At 37.8% G+C, this 16,324-nt stretch overlaps 1 protein-coding gene across 9 annotated transcripts in view; it reads right to left on the bottom strand.

Annotated features, from left to right (window-relative positions):
• PDE7B (phosphodiesterase 7B) overlaps positions 1–16,324 on the bottom strand; it is a 480,299-nt gene that overhangs the window by 37,488 nt on the left and 426,487 nt on the right. For all 9 annotated transcript variants that reach the window (XR_007470664.1, XR_007470663.1, XM_049695597.1 and 6 more), the window contains 4 exons: positions 7,274–7,425; positions 5,206–5,269; positions 3,149–3,244; positions 990–1,090 (listed from right to left, as the gene is read on the bottom strand). Coding sequence is in view for 7 of the 9 variants with exons in the window: in XM_049695597.1 (XP_049551554.1) it covers positions 990–1,090; positions 3,149–3,244; positions 5,206–5,269; positions 7,274–7,425 (413 nt within the window). In the remaining 2 variants the exon portion in view is untranslated. The remainder of the gene's footprint in view (positions 1–989; positions 1,091–3,148; positions 3,245–5,205; positions 5,270–7,273; positions 7,426–16,324) is intronic.

Here is a 16,324-nt window from a genome sequence, read left to right on the forward strand (position 1 = left end):
CCACAGTGGGCTGAATTGCAAAATTTGCATATTTCTTCAATGTGTAATAAATAAAGTGGGGGAATGTGTGAGAATCTGTCTTTTTTTTTTTTGGCTAGCTAGGAAAACAAGCAGGAAAATGGGAATCTAGTGTTAGCTTTAAATACACAACTGTGCAATCTATACAATTTTCAAATTACTTAGGGATTAAATAACAAAACCTTTAATGTCTTTGGGATATTTTATAAGGATAAGGCATACCCAGTTTTGTCTTGGGAATGCCTATCTGGCATCTGTATATTTAGTGGTTGATGTTAAAACTGATTGAACTAAACAGAGTCTTGGACTGAGATATAATTTTCCTTGGATATCCAGGGTTTGATAACCCTAAAGAAACCTCATCCTGTATGTTTTAACAGCTAGGTTTTATATGTCTAAGAAATGCCTAGGTTTTAAGTAACGAGCGTTACTGTAATGTTTTAAATTTTGGATTAATATATTGCATCTAGGCATATTTTTAAAGAGGTTTTTGATGATCACAATTTGTCTTGGGCCTGAATCAGGATGCCTAGTTGCCTCAGTAGGAAATGCAGCTGAGTCTTGAGGAGTTTTAATTCTATTTGTTGATCAAAAACCACGAGGTGGGAGACTTCCTAGAAAAGTTCAGTTCTGGTACTGTTGGTGGCAAAGGTTCAAGGCAAAAGCAGCTAACTTTTGTGATGGTTGAAGATATCTAGGACGTAGATTGTCATAGAGACGGTTGTTTTCATCCTAATGCAGCCTTGAAAATATATAAATTATGAAACAGAACCTCTGAAAACTTACATCCTCTTTCATGACTATTATACAGTTTTCAGAGCTGATGCTGAAACCTTAATAGAAGCAATATGTATTCATGCTATAAATTGGCCCATAACCCAGTCGCTCTGATATGTCAGGTGATCTGGGACCCGGCAGGTAGTTTACATGGCATTTCCAGATGGCCGAGGAGGCAGCGGGTCTTGCCTTACCTTTGGCTCCTTTAGGTAGCAGTGCATGGCCTGGGTGACGTCGGCTGCGTGAACAGCATTGTGATAAGGGTTTTGGCTGTGGTAATCTTCTTGGACCATGACTAGGAGGTAAACAGATAACTCAATCAGCTAAAAACAAAACACAAAGGACATACTAGCTCAGACTTATTGAGGGTCCCTTTTGCTTAAAAATAACAGTGTCTCCAAAATGTGCAGCCTGGGGATGCTTTAGAAATGGACACGATTTGCCAGCTTGGCAGTTCTACTAGGTTGATTTCAGTGGAGAAGGAGGGGGAGGGAAGAGGGAAGAAAGGCTAAAAGGATTTGTGAGGCCCTTGGGATTCCTCACCACCTTCATAAATCACCCCTCTCTGGCATTCATGAAGGCTCTCATTCATTGGAAAAATAAATATGTAGGAAAAGGGCAACTTTATTTCACACTATAGTTTAATTATTTAAGTTTGCTGCCATTTAAGAATAATGTGCCAATAAAAGAGGTTTCCTTTTAAAGAGACCTACTCTCATCCAAAGGTTGCTTTATCACTTAAGTAACAAATACTGACCAAAGCAAATCTGGGGATTCTTCAGGCAGAAATTCATAGATCCAGCTGAGGAATCCTTGGATTTATTTCTATCTTATTCAGATTAAATGATCATCTTTCTTGCCCTTCCAATCTAGGGACCGGAGTGTTCTTGGAACCAAATAGAGACACAAGGAAGGCAATTTGAATTTGCTATTTACAGAAGCTACTTGCCTGCTTCAGCTAATAACTAAGGCAATGTCTAGGATGCAATATATTCAGTGTGTATAGAATGTCCTGGCTTTCAAGTGTGGCTTTGTTCTCTCAGTCCAGCTATGACTCTGGCTCTGGATTCCAGTGTTATTTCTGTCATTGAATCTTTGCCTTTTCCCCATGTACTCTGGGTGCATACACACGTCCAAAGTATCTGTGCTCTCTCTCTTTAGACAAATCAAGATTATTTGGCTCTATTCATGGCCATTACCTTTGCTCAATCAGTCTGAACACAATTAGCTTGAGGTTATCTGTGTTTCTGGAATGAGCCATGCTCTGGCTTGTTTCCAGTATTTCTGTTGTGCCACATGTACCTTTTAATCAGCAGGTTTATTTGACTATTATATGAACCCTGGCTCTATTACTTATCTGTATTGGGCAAGTTACTTAACCGAAAGTTTCCTCCCTTTCCTTCTCTATAAAATAGGGATAACAACAGCTCTGATCTCAAAGAGGTGCTGTAAGGATTAGATGTGTTAATATATGCAGGTTCTTAGAAGACTTTCCAGCGTATGTAAACACTATATAAGCCTGGTGGTTGCTGCTGCTGTTGTTATCACCATCACCATTATTTTGTCCTTGATGCATCAAGTCAGCTTCCAAATGCAAAGCACTGCCATGTGCCAAGTCAAAGAAGCCAGGAACACACTACGAGGCAGAGGAAAGTCATTTGGTGACTAAAAATGTGCCCTGGATAACTCACTGGAAGATAAATAAGAATATGCATGAAGTCAAATGAGATCTGGGGCTGCTTCTTGATGAGGAGAGATGGTGGAGTTGAGTGGGAAGACGGTAGGCTTTCAAATCAGACAGACCTGGGCTTGGACTGCAGCTCTGCCAATTATATGTTGTTGACCTTGAGCAAGTTACAAAACCTCTTTGTACTTCTCCTTACTTATGGGCCAAATGGTGATAATAGCCAACTTGCAGGGTTGTTGAAGCTGTTAGAAATAACATACCAAAAGCCCCCTGCATACAGTGGGTGCTACACACATGGTAGTTCTTATCATTAAAAAAAAGCCTGTTGAATATTTCAACAACTCATATCCAGAGTGGCATTATTTGAGGAATATTTTCTGGGATTTTGTTCATACGTGAGCAGATCAGTAACTTCTGTGACAGTTATTTGCTCTTGAAGGTTGTCTTTACATAGCCTTTATCTCTTTTAAACATAACTAATCAGGTAAGCATTTTTTCCAGTGATTTAAATAAGTAAACTTATTTTAAAATTAAGATGAGATAATTTAAGACTAATATGAGGTCTTCATCTACCAGGCTATGGCTCTTGCCAATTTATGTTAAAGAATATTGTAGACTGCCATTTTTCAGGGGCAAGGGGGTAGAAATAAGGATAAAAGGACTTACCTAAAAACCTGTGTAAGGTCACCATATCTAACTTGAAGTGGTGAATGAGCCCATGGGCGTTGAAGAGGTGGCACAGCAGTGTTACCAGGCTGTTTCCTATAGGGGAACAGCCACCTGTTTTAATCCATTTTCATCACCATTAAAATACCAAGACTAGCAATAGGATCCAAAGTTTCTGTAATGAAAGTTCTCTGATAGGATCATTTCTTTTCCCCTTTAGATTTAAAATTATTCAAGTATAAAGATATTATTACTATGTTCTGGTCCCATATTTTCTCTTATTGTACAAGTGAAATTAACTCAGACCTTCTCCCTATACTAAAGGCAATGAAAACATTAAGAGTTAAAAGGAGTCTGCCTACTGCAGTATCAGGGACACATACACGTGTGTGTGTGTGTGTGTGTGTGTGTGTGTGTGTGTGTGTGTATGTGTGTGTGTTTGTATGGTTACTTTTTAAAAGACATAGTTTAATGGTCACTTGAAATGTGTCTTAAGTTGCTTCCAATTGACTCTTACATTTACAGGGGTATCTAAGCCACCACAGTGCCTATTCTTCTTTTGGAAAATCACCGAAGATGAAATTTGACTGTGAGATATTTTATAACTCAAGCCAGCAGAGGTGCAAAATTGAAGCTACAATAACTTGTAAGCATTCAAGAAATACTGTTCATTAGAGATAAGGATTTTAAATATTAAAAGCATTATAAAGTTTATGAAAGACTTTGAAATGTACCAAGAAGATGACTGGCTGTCTTAATTGGAAAACTAGGTGTTGCCCAAGCACACTCTTCCAGGGTACCTGGTTCTATGTGTTTCTGTAGCTTTCATCATCTTTGAGCTATTTCACAACAATCAAAGTTGTAGATAACTGATATTATTGCAGATGATTCTTGGCTGTATACATGCAAATGAAATTAGTGAGGTGGAAATACAATTGATTTCCCCCTCCCAGTTTCTCACCTATTTACAAATTCATTTTGCCATTTCTTTCTGCTTTTATATGTATGGCTCTTTGAATATTCCTTTGAACTAGCTGTAACATTTTACTGGATCTCTAATTAATTGAGTTTAATAAAATCATTGATGTGATCACTTCATATCTTTATGAGAGTCGTGATTATACTCTCTTTTTAACAAATACCATTGAACAAATTCTTTGTTCATGGTTAATTTCATATACTGGTCCCCATCTCTCAACTGATTTGAGCAAAGCGAAATGCAAGATTATGAGATACAGCCCTATATGGTCTAGTTATCTTTCCACAGTGTAAAGCTCAGTTTCATGGTCTTAGGCCGTATCTCTCTCCACTGTGTGGTGTTTGTCAAGAAACAGAATGGTGAGAAAACCATCTGTAATGACTTAAAACACAAGCCTGTAGATGACAGGACATGTGACGGTCAGCATTAAACGTGACGTCTTTCATTGGCTCCCTATTATCAGCATTCGTTTAATGGGCAGATGAAAATATTATAGGATTTTGTTGTTTTCTTAAGGGAAGCCTCTATAGGCACAAAAATTTAAAAAGTGGAAACAATAAGAAGGTCTACTTTTCCCTTCAGCTGCAGCCTAAGTGTTTACACTCTATCCTCAGGAGTTGTTTTCTTCTCATGATGCCAAACATATCTGAACAATACCTGTAATGGGGCAGACTCGCTCACTTAATAAAAGTGCAAAACCATTGGCCCAGTAAGAGTCAGGACTGATCAGATGTGTTTTTATGTTTCTAGTTTTCATTGACTCACAACAAACTCCTTCCTTTTGCATGTGGCCAAAGTATTCTGCAAGGAAGGAATCTAATCTGTGGTTTCTAAATTGCTTTGGAAACAGCAAGACCAGAAGGAAACTGTCTTAAGTTTTGAGGTCCAAATTCAACCCTTCTTCTTCATTTGAACTAATTTTCCCTTGCCCTGGTCCTTCTTGAGTGGCTGTAGATTTATGAATGTGGGAAAAGAAAGAAAAAAGAATAACAGTGTTTAAAAATATATTTTGTTTTTCACAAAATTAATCCCACTTTAATGGTGTGTACTTTAGTGAGAATTCTTTTGGGTGACTTACCATTTGTCAAGCGATCAAACAAGAAAATGTCAAAATCCCACATTCCCACTTTGGAGAGCATATGCTGAAAAGACAAACAAAAGCCAGCACTCTCATGAATCATAGCGGAGACTCAAATATTTACTTTGAGACATCGTGAATTAAACAATTAAACAGTTGAAAATAGCATACTACTATCTATGTATAACTGGTTTGTAGTAAGACAAATCTTACTCTGCAGCCTAATAACAACAGTGTTAAAGGGACAGGCTCCGGAATCAGACCGCCACATCCTATGTTGGCTGCATCGCTTACTGGCTGTGATACCTTGGGCAAGTTCCTTAACTCTCTGTACCTCGGTTTCCTAATTTGAAAAATGTAGCTGATAATACTATTGCTTCAGAGGGTTGTTGTGAAGATTAAATAAGGTAAAACATGTAAAAGTGCTTAGAGCGGTGCGAGTACATAGTAAGCACACGATAGATACCTTTTAAAATTGTAGTTCCGTTAAGTCTCTACATCACAAACTACTATGCACTTAGGGGAGGAGGTTTACAGTGAACTTAAAAAAAAAAGAAACCTAGATGACTGATGAGCACACTACTCTGCTCAATGTGGATGAAATGTGAAATTAACCCCTGTAACAGACAGGAAACTGAAGTGTGGGCAATTGAAAATATTGGGTACTTTAAAGACCTACTGTTCAATGTAGACTTACTGTGCTATTTTTCTTTTTAATAATACCCCCTGATTGGAATTAGATGGTGTTAACTCTCAGACACAAAGTTGCAGTTGCTGATTCTATCCTCACTGTAGCTCCTGCGACTGCTTTCCTCTCCTCTCACAGGCCCTGCTTCCCGTAAGGACCAGCTCACTCTCCTCTACCTGCCCTTGAATGGCCTCCCTGTGTCTTTTGATAAAATCCAACGGCCTCATCATGGCACACAAAGGCCTTCAGAACAGCATCAGAAAAATGAAGGGATAGTAGGTTTTTGGTGAAGTCTAGTTTGAGTGAGTTTTTATCCAAAAGTCACACAATTCTAAAGGCGGAGCCAAAATTCGATCTCTGATCCTGACCTCTGGTCTGTTGTTCTTTCTACATCTCACCGTTGTCTTTCTTGAGAGGTCCCCACAGAGAGTGCTCTGTCGTGGATGCTCCAGCACTGGGAGCTTAGCCTTGCTTTCTCCTCCTCTCACCAAATGAAACCACCAACCAACCAACCATTCACTCAATCTCAGACCTTGGGCTGTTACAAGGAGTGATATTTGCTTTCTTTTTGTAGACCTAATGTGGGAAATTAGTTCTTCTAACATTACTTGCTGCTTATTTCTTAATAGTATATACCATTAGAATGTATTTCTTAATTGCATATAGACAGCATAATATTCCTTATCATAGGAACTATAAGATATTACCTTTGACTTCTGTTTAAACTGAGGTGGTTTATTCCTGAAATTTAAATTCCTTTGGGAGTTTGGGCTAGAGATAACCTTTGAACTTTTTTTAGATTGTCACACATTAGATTTCTACCCTCTGTTGGATCAATGCATTGCAAAAATAGTTGTCAAATTAGTAAAATTTTTTTGAATAAATTAAAAATTATAAAAAAGACAGTGCACTGTATTGATAGCCTAAAGTGGAATTAAGAGTTGGTAATTACTGGGTTAATTTCAGGGTAGCTATTATGGTGAGATAATTCAACGGGTTAAAAAATTCATTCCTTCACTGGTAATCGGCCAGTCCAAAACTTCATTTTATTTAGTGTTGTGCAAATGTGTTTTGCACATTTATAAAAATCAAAATAGCTAGCATGTGCTAGGCATGAGTATATTAAGCATGCAAACATGCTTTGCCTTGTGTAATCCTTGTACCACCCCTATGAGGTGAGCGTTTCTATTACTTCACTTTATATTTAAGGAATATAAAAGTCCAGATGTGTTGAGAGGCACGGAGCTCTTCAGTGACAGAAGTAAAGACTCAAACCTAGGTGCTATTGGGGGGTGGGGGTGGGAGGGATGGGGAGTAGAGGGGGGCACATGCTCTCAGCCACTGGCCTGGTATGAGGCGACAGAGGGGTAACTAGCTCACCCTTGCTTGTCCAAGGTAGTCTTCATCCAGCAGGTGGAGCGGGGCTTGCGGTATAATTCCACGAAGCAGCCTTGATGCATGGAAGTATCTTTGAAAGCTTAACAGTCTTTTTACCTTTTTCTTGGTGCCAATTTCCCCTGAGTGTGTTGTATCTGTGGAAAGTAATCAAATTCAGAAGTTATATATTTAAAAAGCCCCATTTTTCTCCACTATGTAAAACTACAATGTACTATATAAAGGAGAGAAATCCAAGAGATGCTCTCCAGTGCTTTCTTAATGCAGACCATTTAACCCTGCATTTGCAATTTTTCTAGAAAAAATGATATTTCGTATATGTTACATTCATTAAAATGAGATATTTCTGACTAATTTTGGAAGACATGAAATACATGAATTAAAAACTTCATTTTCTTATGAATGATGCTGATAAACTTAGTGAGTGAATTCACATCCTTCTGCATGCATTTAAGGAACAGTTATGCTTTTTTTCCTGCTATACTGGAGCTGAGGTTCCAAAATTTAGAACACGTTCTCATCCTATCCTCTCTCTAGTCTGATGAAATCCTTCACCTGAATTAGAAGAGCTGAGAATACACTAGCTTAGACATGAGGAGATGTTTCCTAATGTCCCAGGAACATCAGCGGTAAAGGAATTAAAAATCTCAGCGCAAGAGTGACCTAGATTGCCATGACGTGAGGCAGAGTGGGTGTTTATTTCTTGATGGAGTATATTCTCTTTTACTGGTGGCCATAAAAATCTGATCCTGTCAGTACAGATATTTTAATACTCCCGTCACATTTGCCTTTTAAAACTTGACTGTTGATTGTCCAGAAATACCCCAAGCACATTATTTGAATGTCTGTCAAGGTATGTCTCATCTCAGCTGAAATTCTATGAATCACTCAGCCACATAAGTGAATTCTGCTGCCAATTTTAGATCTGGAGTCAACTGAACAGTCCTAGTAGGAAAACGTACAGTTCATATACAAAGACATTTTGGGTTCTCTCGTGCCTCCTCCCATGTCCCCTTTTCCTTTATAGAACTCAAAATCACAGTGGATATTAGAAGCCCAGGAATCAATGGGCAAGGGTCTCCTTGGCAACGTGGCACTCCCCAAGGGCAGGGAGTGACCAAACTCAGTTCGTTACTTGGATTAATTATGCATGCAAGGACTTAATTCAGGGCAGACAACACCTACTACTTTCTGAAAATGCCACCTGATTAAAATTCTTTTTATTTTTAAAATGGTTCTAGATTTCATGTGTGGGGAGATGTAAACAAAAACATAAGGAGATAAGAGGCGTAAACTGAAGTTGGGTGCTTAGGCTCACATCAATATTAAAAATGGCATATATAGACTCAATTCTACTGATGGCTTCTCACTCATTTCTATTTGTTTATCAAGTTAAGGTACAGGATAAAGTGGTTCATTCATTAAAAAAAATGTTTTGAGGGGGGACTTCGCTGGTGGTGCAGTGGTTAAGAATCTGCCTGCCAATGCAGGGGACACGGGTTTGATCTCTGGTCCAGGAAGATCCCACAGGCCACAGAGCAACTAAGCCCGTGCGCCACAACTACTGAGCCTGTGTTCTAGAGCCCCTGAGCCACAACTACTGAAGCCCGCGTGCCTAGAGCCCAGGCTCCGCAACAAGAGAAGCCACTGCAATGAGAAGCCCGTGCATGACAACGAAGACTAGCCCCCGCTCGCTGCAACTAGAGAAAGCCCGTGCACAGCAAGGAAGACCCAACGTAACCAAAAAAAAAAAAAAAAAAATGTTTTGAGGGAATTCCCTGATGGTCCAGTGGTTAGGACTCGGCACTTTCACTGCTGGGGCCCGGGTTCAAACCCTGGTCGGGGAACTAAGATCCTGCAAGCTGCTTGGCATGGCCAAAAAAAAAAAAAGTTTTGAGTGCTACTAAGGAACAGGCACTGTTCTAGATGCTTGGTGAGGTCCCTCAGTTCTAGATCCTCCAGTGAGCAAGACAAAGATCCCTGTCCTCAAAAGCTTGCATTCTAACATAGAGAGATAGACAATAAACAATAAACAACAAAAAAGAAGTAATGTATAAAAAGGTATTAGAAGCTGGTATGTGAAAGGGTGAAGGAAGAAAGGCAGGGAATGAGGGATCCAGGGTTCTGTGTTAGCGTAGTCAGGGTTGGCCTCATTAGAGGCTACGATTTGATCAAAATTGAAGGAGATGAAGGAGCTGGCCGAGCAGATATCTGGGGAAATGCCTTCCTTACAGAGGGACCAGCTCGAATAACCCTAGAGTGGGAACGTGCTTGGTTGGCTGGCATGTGGGGTGAGCAGCAGTTCAGCGTGGATGGGGAGGAAAGGAAAAGGAAGGAGTAAGAGATGTGGTCATAGAGCAAAATGGGTATGTGTGTGAGAATTATGCCCTGAAAGCTATTGTGACGGCTTGGGCTCTACTGTCAGTGAAATGTGAAACCACCACAATGTTTTGAGAGGAAGAGTAATATGGAAACACTTAACATTTAAAAAGGGTCACTGTGGTTTCTGTGTTGAGAAGAGATTGTAGCAGCAAGCTTTGATGCAGTGAGATCTGTTATGAAGCTATTGGAATAATCCAGGCAAGAAATGACGGCTGGTTAGATCATGGGGGGAACAGTGGAGAGTAGAAGTGGAGGGATTCTGAATATACTTTGAGTGCCTTCAAGTTTTTGGCCTAAATAACTGGGGGAATGGAGCTACCATCACCTGAGATGGGGAAGGCTACAGGTGGAGCAGGTGTCGGGTGGATTTCAGTTTTGTACATGTTGCATTTGGATGTCAATTGGAGATTCAGGTGAAGATGTCAAGTAGAAATAAGTGGATATAAAAATCCAGGGCTTGGGGGAGAAGACTGGGTTTGAGATACAAATTTGGGAGTTGTCAGATGAGATTAACCTAGGGAGGGAGTGTAACTACAGATGAGAAAAGCATCAGAATCTGAGTTCTGGAGTACTTCAACTTAAAAGGATGTGGAGAAGAGTAGAGAGAACCAAAGGAGATTGAGAAGAAGTTATCCTGCGGGGATGGACGAAAACCAAGAGTATCATTTCCTGGAGGCCTAGTGAAGACAATATTGCAAGGAGGCAATATTTGATCCTCAGTTTCAAATGCTGCTAATAGATCAAGTATAATGAAGACTGAGAATTGACCATGGGTGTATACATCTGTCAAAATTCATTGAACTATGCCCCTAAAAGAGCACGTTTTATTGTATGTTTAGAAGCAACAACACCCAGTAGCTACAGGCACATCTAGCACTCAAATTTTGTTATTTAAATACAAGTTATCACTAAAATGAACCAGATAACCTTGGTGAAATGGCCAAGTCTAGGACTCGGGCAGGCAGAATCAAGATGAACTGTAACTTCTCGTAATGCCAGAAAATAAGGGAGAGCTCAAAAAGTGGTGGGCTCATAGAAAAATGACAGAGACAATGTGAAGGGGGTCCCTCTGAACAAATACGGGAAAAGCTGAAACTCAACCTGGATAATAGAAGAGTGGATTATAAACCATCGACTGAAAGAAGACTCCAGCAGTCCATACTGTTAGTAAGCAAGCGAGTAAATAAATAAGGGAAAGCTCTTCCTTGCAGTGAGTGCTGACCAATAAGGTAGAAGAAATAATAAGCGTTAGTTACCATTTTGCAACCTTTATAGTAATAAATGATTCAGGCCAAGATCATTAATGGACAATAAAATTGTTAAGTGAAAGCTTAAAAAGCAACAGGATAATTACATAGCATCAAAGTATCTCTTCACAGATAACTTATTAATCGGAAAAGAAAAAATGGACAAATATAGAGGGGGCACCATCTTCACTAACTATTCAAAGTTAACATCACCGGTCATAGGAAAAGCTGGCATCTTACTCTTCCTGATGTAATTCACTGAGGACACAACATCACCTATTCAGTGTTCCTGCCCCAAATGCACATCCCATCCCCCAAAAGAGAAAACATTAGAAAAACCCAAGCTGAAGCATACTCTATAAGTAAACAATCGGCCTGTACTCTTAAAAAAAAGTCAATGTCATAAAAGGCAAAGAGAACCTCAGGTATTGTTTCATAATAATGGATACCAGATATAGTGCGCTAAATGCAATGCACGGCTCCAGACTGGATCCTGGATCAGAAAAAAATTTCCATAAATGACATTATTAGGACAATTTGTAAAATTTGGATATGGACTTGTGTATGAGATAATAATATCCTATCTATAAATGTCTTGAATTGGATAGCTGAACTGTGGTTACATGAAAGAATCCCTTGTTCTTAGAAAATACATGCTGAAATATTTAGGGATAAAGGGGCATGCTGTGTACAACAAACTCAAGTGGTTACGAAGAAAGTAGCAGCAAGGCAAATTGGGCAAAATACAATAATTGGTGCATCTGGGTAAAGGGTATATGAATGTTCTTTGCTCCGTTTTTGCAAATTTTCTATAAATCTGAAGTTATTTTGTAATAAAGAGTCTAAGAAGAGAGGGACTGGGAAGGGAGAAATCTGAGGCAATGACATGGAGTATATTCAGCTCTCAAGGAGTTTTGCTACGTAGGGGAGCAAAGAAACTTGGCGATATTTCTATATAGAACTATATAGAATGAAATCAAGTGTGTCAGTAAAGAAATGAAATTAATTATTCCTGTGTTATGTAAACCTAAAAGGAAATATCCATACAATGATCTTTCCTTTTTTTTTATAGTCTATGAAAATCGCCCAATTTTAAAATACTAAAAGAGAATTTCCTATGTGGCTGAGAGCATGCTGTGTTTACATAATAGAATGTAAAGCAAGCAACTTAAGACTGGATTATGGAAATATGCCACGAACGTAGCGAATTGAAATTATGGATTATTTCTTTGTCAACTTCCATTCAGCTTCGCAGGTGGTATAATATTTTAAGCAGAGTCATAGTTAAGATAATGACACTTGTCATATACAGTAAGCATAGGTGATAGGAAACAATGGTTTTTAGCCACTAAAATTATCATTTTGACTCAAATATTGCTAATCTAATGATGCTGTGAGCTGGAGATATCAAGTTGAGAGCCATTTTTTTTCCTTAATCAAAGAGGAAAACAGCAAGATTCTCTCCTTCCCTACTTATTATTTTCACCTTGTCAAATAGATGATAGTCTACCAACATGATAATGTATATCTCTTTCAATCTTTATTTCAATTTTTGATATTTTTTGTCCTAATTTTTATTTTAAAAATATTATGTTAAAAAATGAAATATTTTAATTACTGAATTATTTGGTACCTTCTAAAATTTTGAGCCTGAGATAAGTGCCTCACTTGTCCCACCTAGTTTTGGCCCTGTCTTGCATCTTTGCAGCAAAAGCTCAGATAATGTAAAATATATTTAATATTGAAATAAATCTATGTATAGATAGATTTATTTATAAAAACTTCTCATACTTAATTTTTTATAGTAGTGTGTAGGTTAAAAAAATGTAGCATATAATGTCATTCACCGTGAGAGTTTCAAAGTTTTGGAACCAATTAGCTGTAATGATGTGTATTGTTATTTGTGCAATTTCAAACTTATTGTCTGAGATGAGCAGGTAGATATCTGCCAAGTTACAGTATTCACTGGTGGCCAATATTTTCTAAAATACCAAGGCAAGTCATGACTATGCCATTTAGTACTGCTATCTGGGTTATTCCTTAATACACAAGAAAATAATTCAGAAGTGATGCTGGGTGACCATTTATAAAAACAATAGGGCTTAATTTTCTTATGTGAGGACGTTCATAAAGCTAAATGAAAAATAAAATCCTCAAGGTAGCTCTCTAAAGAAGAAGAGCATTCCATAATGAAAGAAAAATAAATTTATTTTAAAACAATACTGATAACTAATTTATCAACTGTCATTTAGGGAGCATTTTGTGCTGTGAGATAACGGAAAAGTAGGATATAAACTGAAGGTATAGTTGGGAGAAAAAATCCATATAAAGAACAAATTGTGAATAAATCACCATGCTGTATAATAATCCTAAGTATTACTTTTCAAAGTGCCAAAATGTTTTATACAGTTATTGAATCAGACCTGACACATTTGTTTCCAAAAGGACTTTCAGTGAATAACTAACATATTTTTGCTTTTATTATTAGGGGTAAGTGATAGGCATTTCTGGAAAGAAATTTAAATGATTAGCTAAGCTAAATTTTGCAGATAGCTCAGTTAAAATCAGCTTGCAAAAATTTAAAAAATCTTAATGTACGTAATAATAAAATACTGGGTTTATTTAATACTTTTATATAATTAAAAACTTATTATTTAAAGGCATTCACAGCTATCTTAATGGTGTTTTTTGTTTGGATTTTGTTGTTTTATAGGCTATGGGTCTCCATAGTCTCATTTGGAACAGTTATAAAATGGTGCTCCAGAATGTTTCATTGCCTAATCTATGTGCACATTGACCCTGATTGTGAAATTCATTTTCTGTTTACTTGTTCTTTTACAAATTTCACAAATTGTGCATATTAACACATTTCTGCACTATTTAGAAACTAATTTTAGGGTTATGAAGTTTATATTGGCACTGCTGATATGGTAAGTTTTAAATTTCACAAGTTGGGGTCGGCTTAAATGCAAAAAATGTTAATAAAAATTATTTTCATTTTGAGTATCTTCTCTATGGCATATTTTCTTTACGGGGGGCTGATAAATTTTGGTACTTGGAGAAATCTTAAACCTAGAATAAGTATCTGGGATAAAAAAAGTTATAAGCACACTTATATGATGAGGCTGTTTCTGTCGACTGTATACATAGTTCTCCAGCAATGTCTATATCTACTGTTCCCAGAATTTGAATAGTTAGTAATTGGTGCAGAAGTAGCTCAGGTGATAGTAAGAACAAAAAGCGCTTTTAGGTTTAAATGAGCAGAACTTGCTTCAAGCAAACATGGAGACCCAACTCCACAAACCTAATATCAATACTTTCAGAGCATTAATTCTACTGAATACTTAAAATAATGTTATTAATAAATGCCCTAGGGCTTCCCTGGTGGCGCAGTGGTTGAGAGTCCGCCTGCCGATGCAGGGGACACGGGTTCGTGCCCCGGTCCTGAAAGATCCCACATGCCGCGGAGCGTTTAGGCCTGTGAGCCATGGCCGCTGAGCCTGCGCATCCGGAGCCTGTGCTCCGCAACGGGGAGAGGCCACAACAGTGAGAGGCCTGCGTACCGCAAAATAAATAAATAAATAAATAAATAAATAAATAAATAAATGCCCTAATCTGATAATTATTGTACTAATAATTATAATACTTATATATTATGTAAGTATTATATAATTATATATAATTGTTATATCATAATAATTATAATGAAATTCCTTGCTGGGTTAGTGGCTATTCATATGCTTTCTATATTCTTACAGGATTTTAAATATGTCGTACTATAGAGATATTGGTATAAATAACTTATTACTCCTCTAGGTCAGAAACCATCTTATCAAACTTTGTAACCCTTTGTATCTAGTGCATAATCTTGCTCATAATGGAAGCTCCATACAAAATTTGTTGCTTTAATCTGAATCAGTTCTCTCAATTAGTTTATAGAAATATCATTTTAAAATAATAAGCCAATTTGTAAAGTGTGATTCTAAAACTTACACTTGTACGTTAGCTTTTTTTGGAAAAATTTATTTATTTATTTATTTATTTTTGGCTGCATTGGGTCTTCATTGTTGGGTCTTAGTTGCCGTGCGCGGATTTTCTCTAGCTGCCGCGAGCGGGGGCAGTGCGCGGGCTTCTAATTGCGGTGGCTTCTCTTGTTGCAGAGCTTGGGCTCTGGGTGCGTGGGCTTCAGTAGTTGTGGCTCGAGGGCTCTAGAGCGCAGGCTCAATAGTTGTGGCGCACGGGTTTAGTTGCTCCGCAGCATGTGGGATCTTCCCTGACCAGGGCTCAAACCCGTGTTTCCTGCATTGGCAGGCAGATTCTCAACCACTGTGACACCAGGGAAGTCCCTGTACCTTAGCTTTTAAAATCATTTTCTCAACCCCGCAAACGGAGTTCCAGGGACCATGTCCTCCTGCTACTGCCATTTCCTGTGAGTGACCTCCACTATAACATTGTGCCCCGTGTGACTGCAAATTTATTTACACATCTTACTTTCTTATTAGGCTGTAAGCTCTCAGAGGCCAGATTCCTGCTAGTTTTCTTTGAATTTCCACAATATACTGCAAGATATAGGTGTTAAATATATGATGATGGAATTAAATAACTTTCCTGTGTCTGTGCTCCAGTTTTAAGTTCAAGAATGATGAGTCTTGGAGAAATCAGGTTAGGATTCTAGTTTTAAATATGTAGTTTTAAAAAAAGATGAAAAAAGTTAGTGTGATTTTAGGGGCCCTGAAGCACAAATAGCAGATTTACAGAATAGCTCTTTCTCTTTTATTGCCAATTCTACTAGTTTAGGATTCAGGATTCCTGCAAAGTGGGAAGGTTAGTGGAGTTGTCCAGGATGGCAATTTTCTTGAAAACATTCATGAGGGTTTTAAGATTGAAACAACCACATGCTGAGATGCAGTTTCCCTGTAGATATAATTTTTAAGTAGACTACTTTAAAAAAATGAAAAAAAAAACCTAGTAAAGAGGTTATGTGTAGAAAACAATATCAGTGGATTTCAAAAGTGTATAATGTGGACTTCTAGTTTTTTTGACGAGGTGCTGAATGAGACTAGTGCTCATTTCAACATGTATTAAAGACTTCAGTTTCATGTGCTTCAGTCAAATCCCAGCTTTCACAGATTAGTATCTCTAGACATTAAAGTCTCCATTTCTTCCTAAAATAACCAGATGCTTTAAAATATAGAAATGATATTATGATTTTGATACATGATATATATAGAAAGCCCTAAAGACTCCATCAGAAAACTCTTAGAATAATTGAATTCAGTAAAGTTGCCAGATAAAAAATCAATACACAGAGATCTGCTGCCATTCTGTACGCTAATAACAAACTATCAGAATGAGAAATTAAGAAAACAATCCCATATACAATTGTAATCCCATATACAATTGTAAT

This window comes from Orcinus orca, chromosome 12 (assembly GCF_937001465.1).
Source record: "Orcinus orca chromosome 12, mOrcOrc1.1, whole genome shotgun sequence".
Classification (NCBI taxonomy): domain Eukaryota; kingdom Metazoa; phylum Chordata; class Mammalia; order Artiodactyla; family Delphinidae; genus Orcinus; species Orcinus orca.